At 44.2% G+C, this 17,626-nt stretch overlaps 1 protein-coding gene across 1 annotated transcript; it reads right to left on the bottom strand.

Moving 5' to 3' along the window:
• Nucleotides 1–1,129: 1,129 nt before the first annotated feature.
• SHISA3 (shisa family member 3) lies at nucleotides 1,130–3,612 on the bottom strand. The gene is made up of 2 exons (XM_037384057.1): nucleotides 3,317–3,612; nucleotides 1,130–2,530 (listed from the first exon to the last, which is right to left on the bottom strand). The coding sequence occupies exons 1-2, from the start codon at nucleotides 3,609–3,611 to the stop codon at nucleotides 2,079–2,081; spliced, it is 747 nt and encodes a 248-aa protein (XP_037239954.1). The 5' UTR covers nucleotide 3,612; the 3' UTR covers nucleotides 1,130–2,078.
• Nucleotides 3,613–17,626: the final 14,014 nt, after the last annotated feature.

Below are 17,626 nucleotides of genomic sequence, written 5' to 3' on the forward strand. Positions count from 1 at the left end.
CAATTTTTCACGAAAGTTACTTGATGGAAAGTTCCATATTTCTTATCCATTCAAAATACACAGTGAAAAGAGTCCAATGAAACATCACCAAAAGCAGGCAAAAATTTACCCACCTCCTTACTTGAAGATTGTTTCTAAAAAAAAAAAAAGCAAGCCAAAACACTTACTTTCCAATAAATTTCCCAAGTATTAAAAGTTTTTAGATTTTTATAAAATGTATGCAGTGCATCATAATTTCAGTTTGTAATTAAGAACTACAGCATTCAAGCTAAAATCTATTACTTAAAACATCATTGTATACAATTTAAGTTTCTTTCTTAGAAAATGCATTTCCACCAGTAGTATCTGTTGGAGTGTAATGTTCATTATGCAATAAAGAACATATTAAAAGGGTTGTTTCAAAATATTTTTTTCATAAATGCTAAGATACTGATTGCTAGATATTTGCTAAGAAAGAGAATTACTCAACTGTCAAGGAAGAACCCATAAAGCTTTTCTAAAATACAGAGAAGTATACTGTAATTCAGAATAGACATGCTGTAATTTTAATATGCAGTGATACGCTAGTACTTGTGAAATAGGTCAGCTAGAATGTTCTTCAACAGAACCTACACACAGGGAGTTTGGGGCTCACAGAACAGGAAGGTTCAGCCTCTGAATGTCTTCATTTGTTCACAAAAATAAGTATACAGAGAAGCCCTTTAACAACTGCATTTTTTCCTGTGTATTTTCCATTTGCTTTCTGCATGTGTTTGGTTTAGATGCATTTTTTTTCTTCTTCCATTTGGTCTGTTGGTTTACTCGGGTGAAGGAATGTCGATGGGCAAACAAAATTTATTCCTAGGGCAGGATGTTTTAAATTAAAATACCCAACTAATCAGTGTATTTTTAACCACATTTTTACCACAGTTACATATAAAAGACATTAATTAATCTATTCATTTGCTACACAGTCAGAATTTTGTATTGTATTAAATCTGCACAACAGGTGCAGTTAAAGATGTAAATCATTTACAAAAGAAAAATCAACTATTTTTAACAGGAAAAAACACAGTATAGGTACACCATCAAAATGAAAAAACTTGCTCATCAAACACTATCTGTACAGAGACATCCAGATGACACAACATTTAAACCACACAGTTTATTGATAAATTTTTTTTTGGTGTGACTACTAAATAATTAGTGTTGTCAATGCTGTAAATGCATTTTAAATTACAAGCTTGTCTTTACATTTTATACATGGCTAATTTTACAAATAGAACTTTATGATCCATTTGTCCAACTTACACATGTTGCTGAGCAAAAAGCCAACAACACTTCCTTCTGGAAAATGCTTTAATGCAACGCCATTTTGAGAATTTTATGCGGAGAAGTTACTAGTGATATTGCTGAATACGTTCTGCTTTTCTCATAGATAATTCAGCTGCTTGGGACTGGCTCATTTTCAGCTAGCCTAATCAGTACTAGTTTTAGCTAGCATAGTTAAAGTTTACAAACGCAAATAGGCAGTGTAAGTTCAGGTATATTATGTGTATTTTTAAAAACCTATGCATTTTGGTATCTGTAGTAAAACTCTTCCTCTTATTCTCACTGCTTATGGAAGTGGGAAGCAGTCGGCTGTTTTCAGGATCCTCTAGTAAATATTACTCCTCTCTTACTTCTCAGGCTTACTGCTGATTTATAGAACTAGTTTGATTATTATCAGTGGAACGCAGCCACCGTTTGTTAACTAAGTTAATAGCATTTAGGGTTAAAATGTCATTTGTAACACCGGGAAGGAAGTACCTTTATCCCAAAATCGTTTTTCTACTTGTCTCTGAACACTTCCTGCACAAATCAGACCAAACAATCAGAGCAGTCATGTTTTAGAGCAACTGTTTGGAGTATTTTACAATTCATTTGTTAGTGTGATCCAAGTTTGGGAAATGAGAACCCAAATGAGACCTTGCACTTTTCAAGGGCAACTCACCCACGGGAACGGTTCTGCCTGCCGCAGCCACAGAGCCTGTCAGTGTGACACCCACCGCAGCAGTCCCTGCACTTCTGAAGGCTCCCTGATTTCTCCACAACTCCTTTCAGCTCTGACTGAAATCGGAGCAGCTCTTCCCAGCCAGGGCAGGCTCTGGCTGGAGAGGATACCCAAAGTACGGTGGTGACACCAGAAATCCCGACGGCTGAGTGAGATGGACTGCATGGGCTGTCTGGAAACAGCCAGATGTGTATGGTGGGGGTGGCGATGCCACGAGGCACCCCGGCTCTGCCCGGGGGAAGGAGAACCTGCGAACCGAGCCACCGGTCGAACTGGAGCTTGTCGCAGTACTGGACTGCCGGGACGGCGTCCTGAAGCTTGTGGAGGCCAGGATCATGGGAAGAGTCTCGGTCTGGTAGCTCCGCAGAGAAAATCTTATCGGCTGCGATGGTTGTTTAGGTCTTAGGCACGTGCAACAATAAACTGCTACCAGCGAGCCCACGATGATGAAGGCAATAAATATCGATCCAACAATGAGGAACGGCACGTAGATCGGTTCTGGGAGAAGAAAGAATAAGAAAAGCCACACACGTTAGCCTACCGAAAGCAACAGGTCTGCCGCGCAGAAACAAACCCCACAGCGGGTCTCTGAAGCCCCACACGGTTTCAGTCCCACCAGCACAGCCAGCTGCTCGGCAGGCAGAGCCTTCAACCATTATCACCAGCACAAACCTGAAGTCTAAACCTTTCCTCTACCAGTCGAATCTTCCTTCTGTTGACAGCTGTAATAGCCACCAGCGGTAAACGCTGCCGGCGCCGCGACCCGTTCGCTGGCTCCCGTTGGGGCTCCCCCAACGCCCCGCTGCCCCTCCCCCAGCCGCGGCACCGCCAGCGCGCGCCCGTGCCACAGCTCGAACCTGCCGGCGAGGCGCGAACGTTGCAGGCGCCGCCGGGTCCCTCCCGCTCCCGAGGTGGGAAAGCGGCGCAGAACGCGTGACCCGGGACAACCCGTGACCCGGGACAACCCGTCCCCGTCGGCGCGGTCGCGCTCCTCTTCCCCGGACAGCCGCCGGCCCCGGCGCGGCGGGGTGGTGCTGCAGCGCACCGGGGCCCCGTCCCACCACGGAGTTAAGCACCGACAAGTTCGCCGGCGCAAACCTCAAAGCCAGCTGCGCCTTCCCGTTGGGATGGACCCAGCTGCCGCTGCCCCGGGCGCAGCCCCGGGCGCCCGCTCTGCCCCCCGCACGCGCCGGGCCGGGGAGCCCCGCAGCCGCGCTCCGCCCGGGCGATGCTCCGCGGGGGCCGCTTCCCGGCCGCCCCGGGGCCCGCGGGCCGGGCACTCACGGGCGGTGACTCCCGGGTCCGGGGGCTCCCGGTCGTTGGTGCAGCCGCCCTGCTCCAGGCGAGCCTCGGCGGCGGCGCAGCAGTAGCGCAGCGCGCAGGAGCCGCAGCAGATGGTGGCGGCCGCCGTGTCGAAGCCCTCGGGGCACTGGAAGCCCTCGTGGTAGCCGCCCTGCCCGTCCACCCAGCCGTGGCAGTACTCGCCGCCGCCGGGCTGGCCCCCGCCGCCGCCGCCCAGCAGCCCCAGCAGGAGGCAGCGCAGCAGCAGCAGCAGCAGCGCCCGCCGCCGCCCCGCCATCTCCCCGCCGCCGCCGCCGCCGCCGCCGCCGCCGCCCGCCCCGCCGGGGCAGGCAGGGGGCGGCCCCGGGCGCCGTGCGGGGCCTCCTGCGCCACGGCCGGGGGTGGGGGGCAGCTCCCCCCGGCCCACGCGGGGCCGCCCCCGCCGCGCCCGCGCTCACCTGCCGCCCCGGCCCCTGCCGGGCATCGCCCCGGCCCCGCCCCCGCCCCGTACCTGCCGGCCGGTACCGGAGCCCGGACGGAGCGGGGGCTGCGGCCAGGTCCGCGCTTGCCTGGCGGGGCTGCTGCCCCTCGGGCGCCGTGCGGGGAGGGCAGCGCTGAAACGCGGGCGGCGCACCGAGGGGACCCCGGCCCTCCCGCCGGCCGGGCCCCGGCAGCGGGTACCTGCGCTGGCGGCTGGTTAAAGCCGCCCGGCACCTCCCCGAGTCAGAAAAGCCAGCACAGCGTGATTTACAGCAAGGACTCTGCTTTTTAACCTGTTTCCTTTCCTCTGTGCTTTTTCTGTGCGAAGACACGGCAGCATATGCCCAGAAGATTTATAGCCTCTTTCAGCCAAACACCGGGCCCGTCACCTTCGTTTTCCAAAGGGAGAGGGCGAGTGTGGGTCTGAGGAGGAGGGACACATCTGTTCCTATGAGCCTCTGATCTTTTTTCTCCTGGAAGAATAATGGCAAGTCACCAAGCATCAGGAAAACCACAGAAGGAACTGCTTATTCATTTATCTAGAGGGGGGGGAAAGAAAATATTTTAAATGAACTGAGCAGATTTGGACTTGTGGTTCAAGCAAAGAAACATTTCTTTAAATGATGTCTCCCCTGTGTGCTATCGAAGAGGCATTCCTGCTCTAGCAGCGAAAGTGCTTAGGGAATGAGCGTTACATTAAAGTTGGGCTGAACGAAAGGATTCATTTTTACTGCATCCGAAACTTCCTGCCATCATTTACTGCTGGGGTATGAATATGTATATCGGAGCCTGACCACTTGTCAAACGTTTTGAATGCCTGTGTCACTAATTTCCAAAGTTGGCAGGTTCAGTGAAACAAAAGGAACAAAGCGTGCTGTGTACCAGCAATAAAACTGTGTGCCGAGAACCATCGATCAAGACCTTAGACTTCTGGCCAACCCCTAAATACAGTCCACAAGCACAGTATTTGTGTTAGTTTTTCTTTTAACTAATCTATTCTTTTTTTTTTATTTCCCTCCGACCCTCTTTTCCCCCTGTTTTGATTTCTTTAAGTATAACCAGTACTACCAGGTAGGAAAATCAAACAAAAAAATTGCATAAATGCACAATATTTCTCATGACTATTTAACAGGTGTAGGTACAAAAATAACAAAATTGGATACTAAAGGAAAACACATACATTTTGAACGTGAAGATGTGATATTCTGTCCTCTTCTGTATTTTCCTTTTGAAGTGATGATGTGAATTAAACTTGTACCAGCTGTCCTGACTCTGAGTTCCTAGTTTTTATAGGCCAACGTTAAATATTAATATAGTTTTGCATTTGCCTCACTGTGGTTTTAGAGCAAACACAGCCTTCATGGAATGTTTTAAAATGTATGCCTTTTAAAGGCATAATCCAGCTTCCAGGAAGGTCAAAAGGAATCTCTTTGTTGACCAGGATGAGGCTTGGAGCAGGAGCTCAGTGAGGTCTCCATGGTATGTTCAGCTGCCCTCAGGTGCAGAGGGCAGAGAGACAACAGATCCATCCCGTCAGATTTGCAGGAATTGCTGAGTAAACATGTCACAACTCATACACTGATATTGCTGATTAATTCACCAGCTCCCAAAAACAAGAGGTCTGAAAAAAATCCTTCTGATACGTATATTTTAGATATTAAGCTGCTGCAAGAACTGCAGATATTTTTCTGGGGGACGACGACAACGGGAAGGGGGGGGCTCCCAATTCACAGGCATCAGCAAGATTTTGACCTGGGGTTATTTCTCCTGTGTTACATCTCTAGTGCTTGGTTCATTGACAGTTTGTCTTTGTGTGCCTCTTTACGCAGAGGCTACTCTCTGCTCCCCTCTTGTGTAAGCGGATGGCAGTTGTACAGGGTTTCCATTAAATGTGCACAGCTGCCCTTCCCTTTATTTGAATCCCAGATTGCCCGATCCTGCATGAAAAGACCTGTAAGGGCTTAAGTATTTGCTTGAAAGTGCATGTGGGGTTGGTTTATTTTTGTGTGGATAAATGGCATTTCAACCACTCGAGTGGATTTATCTCATTTGTGCCAAATAAAAATCAGAGGCAGATTTCGGTACTGCTCTTGCAAACACAGCCAACCTTGAAAGTTTGAAGGTACATGAGCAGTTTTCCTCTGAGCTGCCGAGATCTCAACTGACTTCTTTGGGCTTATTTTTTTGCTTTCTCTGAAATACTGATGCAGTGTAAAGAATGTGATGTGACTCTAGTGGAGATGAACTGGGTTATTCTGACCCAGAGAGACAAAAACCTTTGCTCTGCTCCCCTTTTGTAAAGATTGCTTCTGTGCAACCACATCCTTACAGAATTTTACGTGCTAGCAGATTCATTTGCATCTATTTATGTCATTTACTTTAAAATAAACTCACAAATAATTAAGAATACAGGAAAAAATATCATGCAAACTGTTGGTGAGCATCCTTCACTTGCAGTTTGAGGACATCAGGTGGCTCCTTTTAGAGTGGGTTTTTTGTGGGTAATGTTCCTGCAAAGTACCCATGCTGACTTTGCTTACTATTTTTTCTTAGCTGAAGCCTTCCAGCTTCCAGGTGATGTGTCATCATTAATTTTGAATGAAAAACACTGGGTTTAATAGCTCATATAGCTATTGCTCTGATTGTTGTTGTTTATAAAGCTTAGTATTAAAACTAATGAAGGTGACATTAGTCATATAACAGGCAGAAAAGATAATTTCATTGTGGTTTAAGTTGTTATTATTCACCAGGCTTTTCTCACTCTCCCCACAGCAAATCTATGGGGAGAGCACATTACAGTACTCCTCATCTGCTTCAGTGCAAGATCAAACAGTTTTTCTTAAATTACTTCTGAAATCATTGCATCCAGGCACTCAGTAATTACCTCACTTCTGCCAAATGGATAGATTGTAAAAGGAAATATTAAAATCAAACCTTAAACAGATTCATAGTTTCTACTAATAATTTTGTGACACTATTTTTTGGGTTTGTGCTTTTCTTTTTCCTTTTCTGTTTTTACTGTGATACTTTTGGGGTTCCTTTACAGTGTAAAACAAGTCAGTGACCCATGAAGCTCTAGTATGAGAGCTGATCATATCACCATCTCAAGCAGGCACTATCGATGTTGGCAAAGCCCTGGGACACTGGCTTGGCTACTAGAGTCTGAGCAGAGACTGGATCTTCCAAACGCTCCTAAATAATGTCACACTTCTATCTTAGCTAGGGTCATGAGGGATAGGCTCAGCTCATGTCTTGCTTTATGTAATCATCAGGATTAGTCATTTCACCCTGGCTCTTCATTAGATGCTGTCTTGAATTTCAAAGAACAAAGAGGCTAAATTCAGCTACTGGTTTCTAAAAACAGCCTGGTGCAAGCAGATTCCCCTTTAAAAATAAAAATTAAAAAAAATTACCAGCTAAATTGCAAACTCATTAGCTAAGTGAGGTGCTTCATTAAGCACGTAAGGACTGTGTTGAATAAAACCCTGTATACTGCTTTCTAAACCTGTATCCTTATTCTTGGCTGGTTGTAGAAAAAGCCCCTCCTGCAACGGCCTTGCTGGGAGAGACACCTGCCAGGCCACAGACATGTCCCAGCCAAGGATGGCCGGCTGGGAGAAGTGCTTGGAAGTGCCTCAGCCGCAGCCCCACATCCCGAGGAGGTTCCTGCCACAGCTCCTCTGGCTGCAGAGCCTTGTCCCATCACCTACATCAGCAAATTAAGACAGACCTGTGAAACACACAAAATATGTTCTGGTTGACTGAATCAAGGGGAAACGGGGTACTTTGCTTCTTTCTTTTGCCTTGCCTCTTTCTCTACATCCTTTCATATCTGGGAGGGAGGGATCATTCTGGTCTGGTTTGGGTTGAGAGTGGCAGCTCTGACAATCAATTTGTTATGATTTATTTCTAAATAAATATTTCTGGTATTTGACCCAGCACTGCATTGTTTTTCACCCTGGTCAGGAATATCACCATGTTTTTTGAAGTCTCTCAGGAATACTTGAGGGGTAAGGTTGCACGGGCCAGCTGTTAAAAGCAGCACCACTTATGCTTGCCCCTAGTGAACCCACTGAGAAAGCCGGTGACAGCTTTCGGAGTAAAATGTACAAGCCAGGCTGTCTCAGCCTAATACTGTCAAAGTGAGATTAGTCACTCTGTAAGTGCCTCAGGGCTTACTCAAGAAGTAGGATGGTTGGGTTACTGGTATCTTGATACATATATATGCACAGCACAGTAACATTCCCTTATCTGAAATCTGTAGCACTGCTGGGTGGAGGAGTTAGGTTCAGACTTAAGAAGTCATTCTTCTAAGGCTTCAAGAGCAGAAGACATTCTTAAGCCAGCAATGCAGCCACCATCCCTCTTCAATGAACGTATTACCCCAGCCACCCCCCACCTATCCTTTAGGAGATTGCTGTTGTCTTATGCTTGAGCTCTACAGAGACCATGTCATGAAAGATGAAGAGATTTGCTTACATACAGTAACTTACGTACACTGAACATATCTCTTCTATACAACCACAGCAGTGCTTTCTGCTCTCTGTCTCAGCATCCAGGTGCACATAGTGCTGCTAGGACTAGGAGAGTAAGGACAGATGTCTAGGAAATATAGGAACTGGTGATCTTATGGGATGTGCATTTTCCCTTCCTTCATTCTAGTTGTGGTTAAAAATAACCTGTCTTACGGTTACCAAGAAAAGTTTTCCGAAAAGGTGTTTGATTTGCTTTTAAACCAGAAATTCCTGTGATATTGAACTCAGAAACAAATTGTCCAAGCAAGAATTCTCAATTCTGAAAGAAAAACCCAGTACGTAATTACACCAACCACTAGTACAGCAAAAGCCAATAAAAAACCCTAAAGAAAAAGTAAAAAATTAAGTACAAAAATGGCTGTCTTGTATTTCTAACATCTATCTTCAAAGCACTGAGCATGGGGAAATGTTTTGACAACCAAAAAAAGATTGGAAAATTACCACATTTTGACCACTGCTTCACCTGGAAAGTGTTAATGAGTTGTAATTCAGCGCATAACTTCTTCTTTGTAACTTGCAAAGAAAGAACAAGTTATTGCTAGTAAATAACTACATTTTCTAGCAATCTTCATAACTGTAACCATTTTAGAACACTACCAAGCCAACCAGTTAGAGGTAGAAAGCTCAGTATGCTATTGCCATGCAATTCCCTAATCCCCTGAACAGAAGACCTAGTGGTATAGTCATATTAATGAATAATGCTACAGAAAGGTCAGAGGAGAGAGATAGCATCAGTCAGACCTGCTTTGCTCTGCAGCGGAGTGTGCACATCTTTTTCCTTGCAACAGAATTAATGACCAAAAAAAAAGTGAAAGGATGTGAGGGAACATGACATTTGAGCGTAGAAAGAAAATGTGCTTACCAGGGAACGAAGGCAACTGTGGGTTTTTTCACTTGCACTAAGAAAAAGAATATTTCAACATTCAAAAAGAAAAACTGAATACATACCAATGGAATTTTTTTTTCAAAATAATTATTGCTGAATATGAGAACACTTTCAATCTTTAATTAACACGATGTCTAATAAACATGTGCCTAAGTTTAAAACTATGCAGTTTCTTTTTCTATTATTACGCAATTAAAGCACAATAATAACAATTCACGTGTAAAGAAATCTCTGGATGGACTAGTTATAAAGTGCCCTAAGATGCATCCTTTACAGAATTATGGGAGAACTAGTTCTATAAGATATATTAGTACCTAGTATATATAGATTGTTTATAATGCATCAGAGTTCTACACAAATAACTCATCAGCAATGGATCGTCTGAATCTAAAAGAACAATTCCTTTGTAACACTGAATCTGGTAAACTAAACTGTTCTCTGACACTTTAGTCAGCAACCAATTAGATAATTTTATTAAATATTTTAATAGTACAAACAGGAATTTTAAAAATGCTTATATTATTGCTGTTAGCAGTTTATTCTGAGCGTTAAATAGCAGCTATTCAATGCTGAAAAACAGGGCCAAATTCTGCATGATCAAACACGGGAGCATTCCCTCAGCTCCTGTGGCTCAAGTCCTCCACACCCGCTTCCCCAGGCTACATTTCACCCACAAGGACCACCCATTCATGTTTGCATTTATATCCTTGCACCTTCATTAAAAATAGTTACATTTTATTCATTCATTGTATTTGTCCTGTCTTTGGAACAGCCACTTTAACACTTCCTATGTGCAGCAGATTTCCCAAAGTACGTAAGACCTTGCAGGTCTGAAGAAATTAGCATTTGATGACATAAGTTAGATCTACATTTATGATAGTACAATCAGTGAACAAAATATTAAGAGAGCTTAAACACTGAGACCCGTATTCTTCCTTTTGGCTGCAGGTGGGTAGGATTTAAGGAAAAGCTTAACCTCAGCTCCCCACAGCCTAAGGCAAGTCAGAGACCGGGTCAACCTGGCACTGGTTTGTGCAGCTGCAGAGCTGCTGCAAGTTGTGCTCAGCTGCTGGTTGCTCCTGGTATGCTGCCTTTCCAGATCGCAAACAGGATGGGTCCTGCCATTCACCTCATCCAAACACATCTCTCTGGCCATCAGTAACTGCTTCAGGGGAGGTAAAAAGCCTCACAGCAACACCACGTTCACCTCCCTTGTGCAATGAGCTGTTAGGCACGTGCTGTATGCCTGATCAGGGTGCATGCAGAGGAGATACTTGGGGATTCTGGTCTGAAGTGCACCATCCTGAAATTTCCCCAAACAAGATTTGTGTGCAGGGAAGAGGTTTTATATATTGAGCCCAATATATAACAAACTTTGGTTCACTAATAACTGGGGACTGGCTTTAACTCCAGTCCTAGAGCAGGCACACTAATACTCTCTTCAAAATATTTTGCTGGCAACTTTTTGATGGCAGCTGAACATTGAGCAGATGCCCTTCACTGAGCTGTCCTTTTTTCCTGAAATAATACAGTGACTGAAAGTCCTGTAAAGTGTCTAAATTGAAGTCTCAATGTGCCTTTCCATATAGTATTACTCTGTATTTGCAGGTGCTGCATTTCATTTGCCTACATGATGCCCACTCATCTGATTCACTCAGGTCTCAACACAGTTCCTCCAACCCTGACTGCTCTGTTCGGCTCTCTCATGAGATCTGTCATCCTCAAACAAGTTGGTAAGTCATAAACTGGCTCTTGCCATCACCACAGACCCAATTCAGTAGTGCCAGGCACAGTCTGCATTGGTGTCGCACCACAGTTCTCCCTGGAGCAACCTCTTCTGTTAGTTGGCATATCTCCCTTGCCTTGAAGCGATGACATGACATGCTCCTGTGTTTGCTCCCCATGGCACCTTCCTTCACGCAAACAGCTTCCAGGCATGAGCCTTTCCCCAGCTGGGGAGTGCCTGTGAGGTGGGTTGCCTTGCAGTGTCCCCTGGCACAACATCTGTGAGAAGTCTTCTGTCACTGTTGTTTAGCAAGTGGTGACTTCCAAACCTTTTATCTCCTCCTTGAGGGGCCTGGACCTCTTGCACCTCCATCTTTGTGTGCAAGTGCAATAACTGTGCAGTCAGTGGTAATGCAGTGTTGCTAAAACAAGCCTGCTGCTGCTGCTCAGGCCTCACCCTGATGGGGACTGCGTTAGTTTGCCATGGTTAATCACCCAGGAAAGATTGTCACTGGAGAACTTTCAGCAGGCAGCCATTAGCGTGCTTTATAGCCATCTCGCCTAATATCCCCTTGGCTTGTGGATCTGCTGGAGTGGAGAGCAAAAGCCTTGCACTGCATTTGCGTCAGACCTAGGGGCTTGTTAGGGGCTCCGGAGTCAGCCTGGGAGTGACTTCTGCACAAGCCAGACAGCTCCATGCACACCCTGTCCTTCTCCATCTTGGTCTCCACACCAATTTTCCTGCTCGGGAGAGAAAACCTGTGGGAGAAGGAACAAAAGCTTTAGCTCTTCCTACAGCCTTAGCAGGTGACTGTCCTGCAGCCCAGCTTTAAGGAACAAAAGACAGCTCAAAGCCTCCTGGCTGGCATCAGCTGTACGTGGGGTGGCACAAACGTCAGGGTCAGCACAAGCCTGTTTCACCTTTCGCAGCTGAGCGCGTTACTGCTGGGTAGGTACAACGCAGCTGCGAACTCTGATTGTTACTCAAGGGAAAAACCGAGTAGGAAGACATCTCTGAATGCAGAACCAGTACAGGCTATGCTCTGCCATTTAGGAAACCTAAAAGGGACTAAATCTTTAAACAACTATGAGTAGATCCATAAATATTTTGGTGAACACATTAGTTATTTCAGAGAGCAGTAATGTCGACTTAAAATATTTAGCTTTTGAATATGACTTGAATTATTTGCATAGATTGAATGTAGCCATGTGCTTGGGGAATTAATAACTTTACCTCTAAGTATTACTTATTATTCTTATATACAACAGCCTGAGGAAATTTTCTTTTGCTTATCTCCATTTCAGTCTCTTTAGTTAGATTTCTTCTGGGATCTGACCTATAAAAGCAACTGGATTTATGATATGCTGAAGTTTACAGCAAACACTTAACAAATACTCCTATTTCAGATATGAAATTAATAGTGTTTAAATATAGTCTCAGATGTTATCATTTTTGCTGTTTACCAAGTGAAGTAGTTTTCCAGCAAATGTCAAGGAACCAGCTAATAGGTAAACATGCCAAGGAAAGTAACTGCACAGTGCCATCTACGGCACCGGTCGGGGGTACTGCAGGAGCTGGTCATGGCTGAGGACATGAGGGGATACTCGTAACCAAAAACCATCATGGATTCTCCTCTTCTGGACACAGTTTCTGTCAGTGCAGAGCATGTATTGCAGAAGGACCTTATAATACAAGATGTGCATGACTTGTGTGAGGAGTGAGAATTCACACAGAGTTTGGAGGATAATTCTCTGAATGATGTTGTTTGCAGCATCAAGGACATATTCAGAACGGCCAGGTGAAACCATGCAGGAGGGCCAGAGGAGTGCACATCCCACTGCTGGTAGGGAGCTTCCACAGGGACACCAAGCTGCAGGCATCACAGCAGCCCAGTTTACATAGTGGGTTACAAGAGCACCATACCAGGTCCCAGCTGCTACTGGAAGTGGATATTTCCTACACCAGCAGCCTCTCCCTCCCTGCTCCTGCCCTGTCTCTGGCTCTCTCCAGCTGCCCCTCACATCCCTGCCAGCAGCTGCTACCCCCTACCACACGCATTTTTCAAGAGCTGAGTTGGGACAATCTACACTGATTGCAGGAGGGCAGTCTTGGGCCACCCCCAAGCCCAAATTGTCCATAAAACAAGGCTGCAAGCATCAGCTCAGGCACAGCCAGCAGCTCTATAGGTGTGCATCAGACACTCCTGCAAAAGAGAAGCAGGAGGGAGGGTGCCTGTTGTAGTCAGAATCCAACTTCATTAGCCTCACACAGGGCACTGAGGGTTGCAGTACAAACTAGTAGGCTACAAGAAGTCTTTTTTTACCTTCAGTCAGATTCTACTGTCCATGCCATTTCACCTTCCTCCAGAGGCCAAACCACACTACCTTCCCCTTACCCAACCACAACTTCCCCCCCCCCCCCATCCTCAGGGCTATTTAACTCCTTAGCAGGAACGAGCTACACCTGCACATCACCCATGTCAATCAACCCACTGCCTCTGAGGCAAGGCCACAGCTGCATGTTATCAGTGCTAACCAACCCACTGCCTTCATTCCTCTACAGGTGCCTGGCACACCACACACATAGCTTATATAAATAGCATATGGGCAACTTTTTACTCTCTCTCTAGGGCTACTGCTTGCAAGCAAAAAAACCAACAGAGAAAATACATCACTGCAGTCCTCCTTCAGCTCCCCACCTATGTCTTCTAGCCTATGCACAGCCACCCTCTTAAAGAAGCTTGTGAAGGATGCTAGATGTTGAAAAGAAACTGGAAACAGTTGCATGTGGCAAAAGTAGACACAGAGGAAGAACCAGTGATATGTGTAGTTTCTGCTTTTACCACTTACTTCTGTGTGCCTTGGAGACCACCAGCAGCCCATGGGCTGTCCCTTGAAAATCCCCAGTGCTCAGCAGAGCATACGCTGCTCGTAACCCTGCTGCTGAGATCTTTGCTGCTGGATGGCTGTGAAATGAGTGCATCCCACTTGTGTTTATTACTTTCTTACTCAGGCTGTTTGTACATCTACTGTAGTAACAAACTGCTAGGTTTTAGACTAAAAGATAGGTGAAGCAAGGGCTGGCACTAACCTGTGCTGGGACACTGCCTAGCACAACTGCGTTCCTGGGTTTGGCAGTTTGCTGGCATCTCAACATAAATCTTTGACAGCATCAATAACAGATTATAGCTTCAGTTCTAAATTGCTGTTTATCCAGTTATAAAAACCAGTCCTAAATTAGCTGAATCATGAGTCCCCATTAGCCTCCCTCTCTGAAAAGAAGTTAATATTTATCGTAGTGACTGCCTGTAGCCCCCTGTATTACCCACATTTGGCTTCTTCCAATGAGCTTATCTCATCTCAAATTGATGATGAATTATTATGAACTTACTTTGGACATCTTACTTTAGACTTTTGGCTCAGGATCCTGGAAATGTCTTCAGTGCCAGATTGTTGACTTCAGCCTTAATTAATGATTACTTGTTATCAGCTTAGTTCAAATGTTTGGTTTCTAACTTTTGGTTGTGTAGTCTAAACATTTCCAAAGTCCATATAGATGGCTTTAACTTAAAATGTTATGATTTTGATATTGACTGGATGCCTTCCTGGCTGAGCATGAAGATTTTATTGTTCCATCACTTTGATTAATAGACCTATAACAAATACTACGCTTTGGAGTACCAAGGAGTGAAACAGCTAAACACCATGTAGATTAGCCTAGTTAAGAGTTAATCTTACATTTCTGTGATTTTTTGTTTGCTCAGAAGCTGCTTCACTCTTTAGTACAATTTTCAAATTATGAATTATTATACTTCTCTACAGTCACCTATTTGTCTTTTTCTTAGCCTGAACTTTTGTTCTGCAGCTCACATGCTCTATAATTAATCATTATTACTCTATTACACAAGCACTTAAGAGTTCAATTTAAGTATCAAGAAAGTCTTCTGCAAAACTCTCTGCTAGCAAATCACAAGGTCTTTACCCCTAAGAGTTCAGATATAAGCTCACATCTTTATGTGAAACACTGGTATTTCTCCCAGTATTACCCAGTTGTCAGGCGTTCTCAGCTGCAGATGCTTAGACCATTCACAGATTTCATAATGGCTTGTTCCCACACCTCCATCAAATATCCCTTGAGCATTAAAAATGTGCTTTGAGAAATCAGTCTTTAGCACACTAAAAACAGAAATGCTCAGGTTCGTTTTTACTAATACAGCTCATTTTGTCATGTTGGCTTGTAATCAAAGACACATCCGTGTTCTGCAGACTAATACCCTCTTACTAACTAACCAAGCAGATTTTATCAATTGCTTCCTAAAACAGAACTAGGGTAACTTCTGGTTAAAGGAATCCTTGTTTGAAATTGAAGACATTTTTTATATTCTCAAGTTCATTGTACCAGCCAGGGCTTTTTATTTAGCTGGAGAAATTGCACTGAGGCTGAGACACTAAAACATTGACCAGTCTTGCAAATAATAAAAAAACAGTTCATATTTTTTTATTTCAGTCATATGACATCCTCAAAACACTCGTGAAATTTATTAAAGTATGTTCTGGGATGGATATATGTGTATTCTTTGTCTTGCATTTACCAGCAGTCATAAAATGAAATTAACATCCTGTCTTTAGTGCATACTTCAGGTTTATGCAAAAAATCCTGCAGAGTATCGCCATCTCTTTGGGATGACAAATTAGAAATGTTCAGGGGTTTTGTGAAGTTTTCTTCATATAGCTCTCAAAAGAAATAGCATAACAGTTAATCTAGTTATTAGCTGGCCCAAAAAAAGCACTGCATTTAAAACCATTATAAGTGCAAGGAGTGAACACGTCTGCTCTGCTCCTTAAGCAGCCAAGTGAAGACCCAGCACAGACACAAAAAGAGTCTGTAGACATCCTAAGACTTACTTGTACCCTAATTCAGTTAAATAAAATAGCAGCATCCATGTGATTGAACTTGTACATCCCACTGGTGAATTAATGGCACATGAGCAGAAGGGAACTAGTGACACAGGGATCTATAGAAAATGTGTAGGTGCCCAGAGTAGTGGCTTCCTTATTGTGCTAGAGCCAAGACTTCTTTATTCTGATGGCCTCTTCTGACCACTCTCATTCACAAGACAATCGTACAGGAAATTTATTTGTTTTGTTCCACTCTCATCTCTAATAAGTTTATATAAACCTTTGACTTCTGCCTAGCTGCACAGGTCAGGGACATCAGATACTGTCTCTTTATGTGTGCAAAACTCATTACTATTATCTGCTTATTAAATGGGAAGCCTGCCTTACCATCAGTTGTCCTCATTAATTCCATGATGAGAAGTGGGATGAACTGTTAAATCCTGCTTTTATTGGAGTGCTTAGACCTCTGTGCATAGGCAAGTCATAAATGGAGGATTATTTTGCACCTAGGCTTGCAAGCATGACCGCTCTGGCAATCACAGTTGTTGTGCGAGTGAATGTGCTTAAAAGCAGATGCGTAAATGAAGTTCTGGGCCTAAAGTTATAAATTCTGTCAGACAGTAAAAAGTGCAAAGTTCAACCAAGGTAAATGTAGAGATCGCTTTCCTTCTGTATTTATTTATTTGTTTATTGGTTAGGTGAAGAGGTAAGATGTCCACTGACAGACTTCTAATGAAATATCTCATAAATTATGATACTTACCTTCATTCTTTTTCACTCATTCAGATGTTGGTTTGAATATCATAGAGCTCAGGAGGTCTCCTTTGAGATAACTTCAGAGTCATACTGATCTTGGTCAGATAATCTGTCCTGAAACAGCAGATAAATTTTAATGGGTATAAAATTATTTTTCTCCCAGCTAGCTGCACCCGATACTATAATATTACTACTGGGGGTAGTTAGCAAATAGGCTTTGGTATTGATGTCTGAATATTTTCTAAAACCTCATTGACTAGCTCAGCAGTATAATGAATTGTTATATGATGCCTGTGCAGCTTTTCCTTCAAAGAGCTTTTTCTGTCCTACTGGGATGTCTGTAGAATAGAACAAGTTCTCTAAAATCTAGAGTGATTTACTAACTTTCCCTTTTTTTTCTGCAATTCTTCCTGAGAATTCAATGTCCATTTCTTTAATGACATCATTCTCTGTCTGATAAAATCTGGCATTTACTACTGTGAGTTCAGTTTAACACCAATAACATAATGAAAGTAATCATCATTTACAAAAGGTGGGCAGCTACAACCACATGTGCGCTTCCTGCCCTGCGCTGCTGATGCTCCTGCCTCTGCCTCAGAGCTGGGGAGCCTGGCCAAGTGTCCCCAGTGCATTCAGGACATTGCTGCCAAACAACTGACACTTGCTAATATGCAACCAAACCGTGACCCATCCCAGGGAAAGCAAGCCTCCCTTACCCACTCATACACCTTATGTAAAGGTCATTTGTGCTCTAGGAATGACAGTCTCAAGGTACCTCTGTATATTCAGCCACCCCTTGTCTCCCTCACTCCAACAATACAACTTCCTCAGAATGGACCTTTTCTTTGTAAAGCAGCCAGAGTCTTCCTCACGTGGAAGCACACAGACAGTCCAGTGGAGACAGGCTGGTTGATCACGCTTGGCTGCTTTCAGGACAAGCTTCTTGACAGTGCGTGTTCTTCTAAGGTGATTCTGAGTTTTGGGGAAGAATCCTACACTACAGACTCCATCATTAACATTGTTCTTTGGACT

Source organism: Falco rusticolus, chromosome 1 (genome assembly GCF_015220075.1).
Source record: "Falco rusticolus isolate bFalRus1 chromosome 1, bFalRus1.pri, whole genome shotgun sequence".
In the NCBI taxonomy this organism is placed as follows: domain Eukaryota; kingdom Metazoa; phylum Chordata; class Aves; order Falconiformes; family Falconidae; genus Falco; species Falco rusticolus.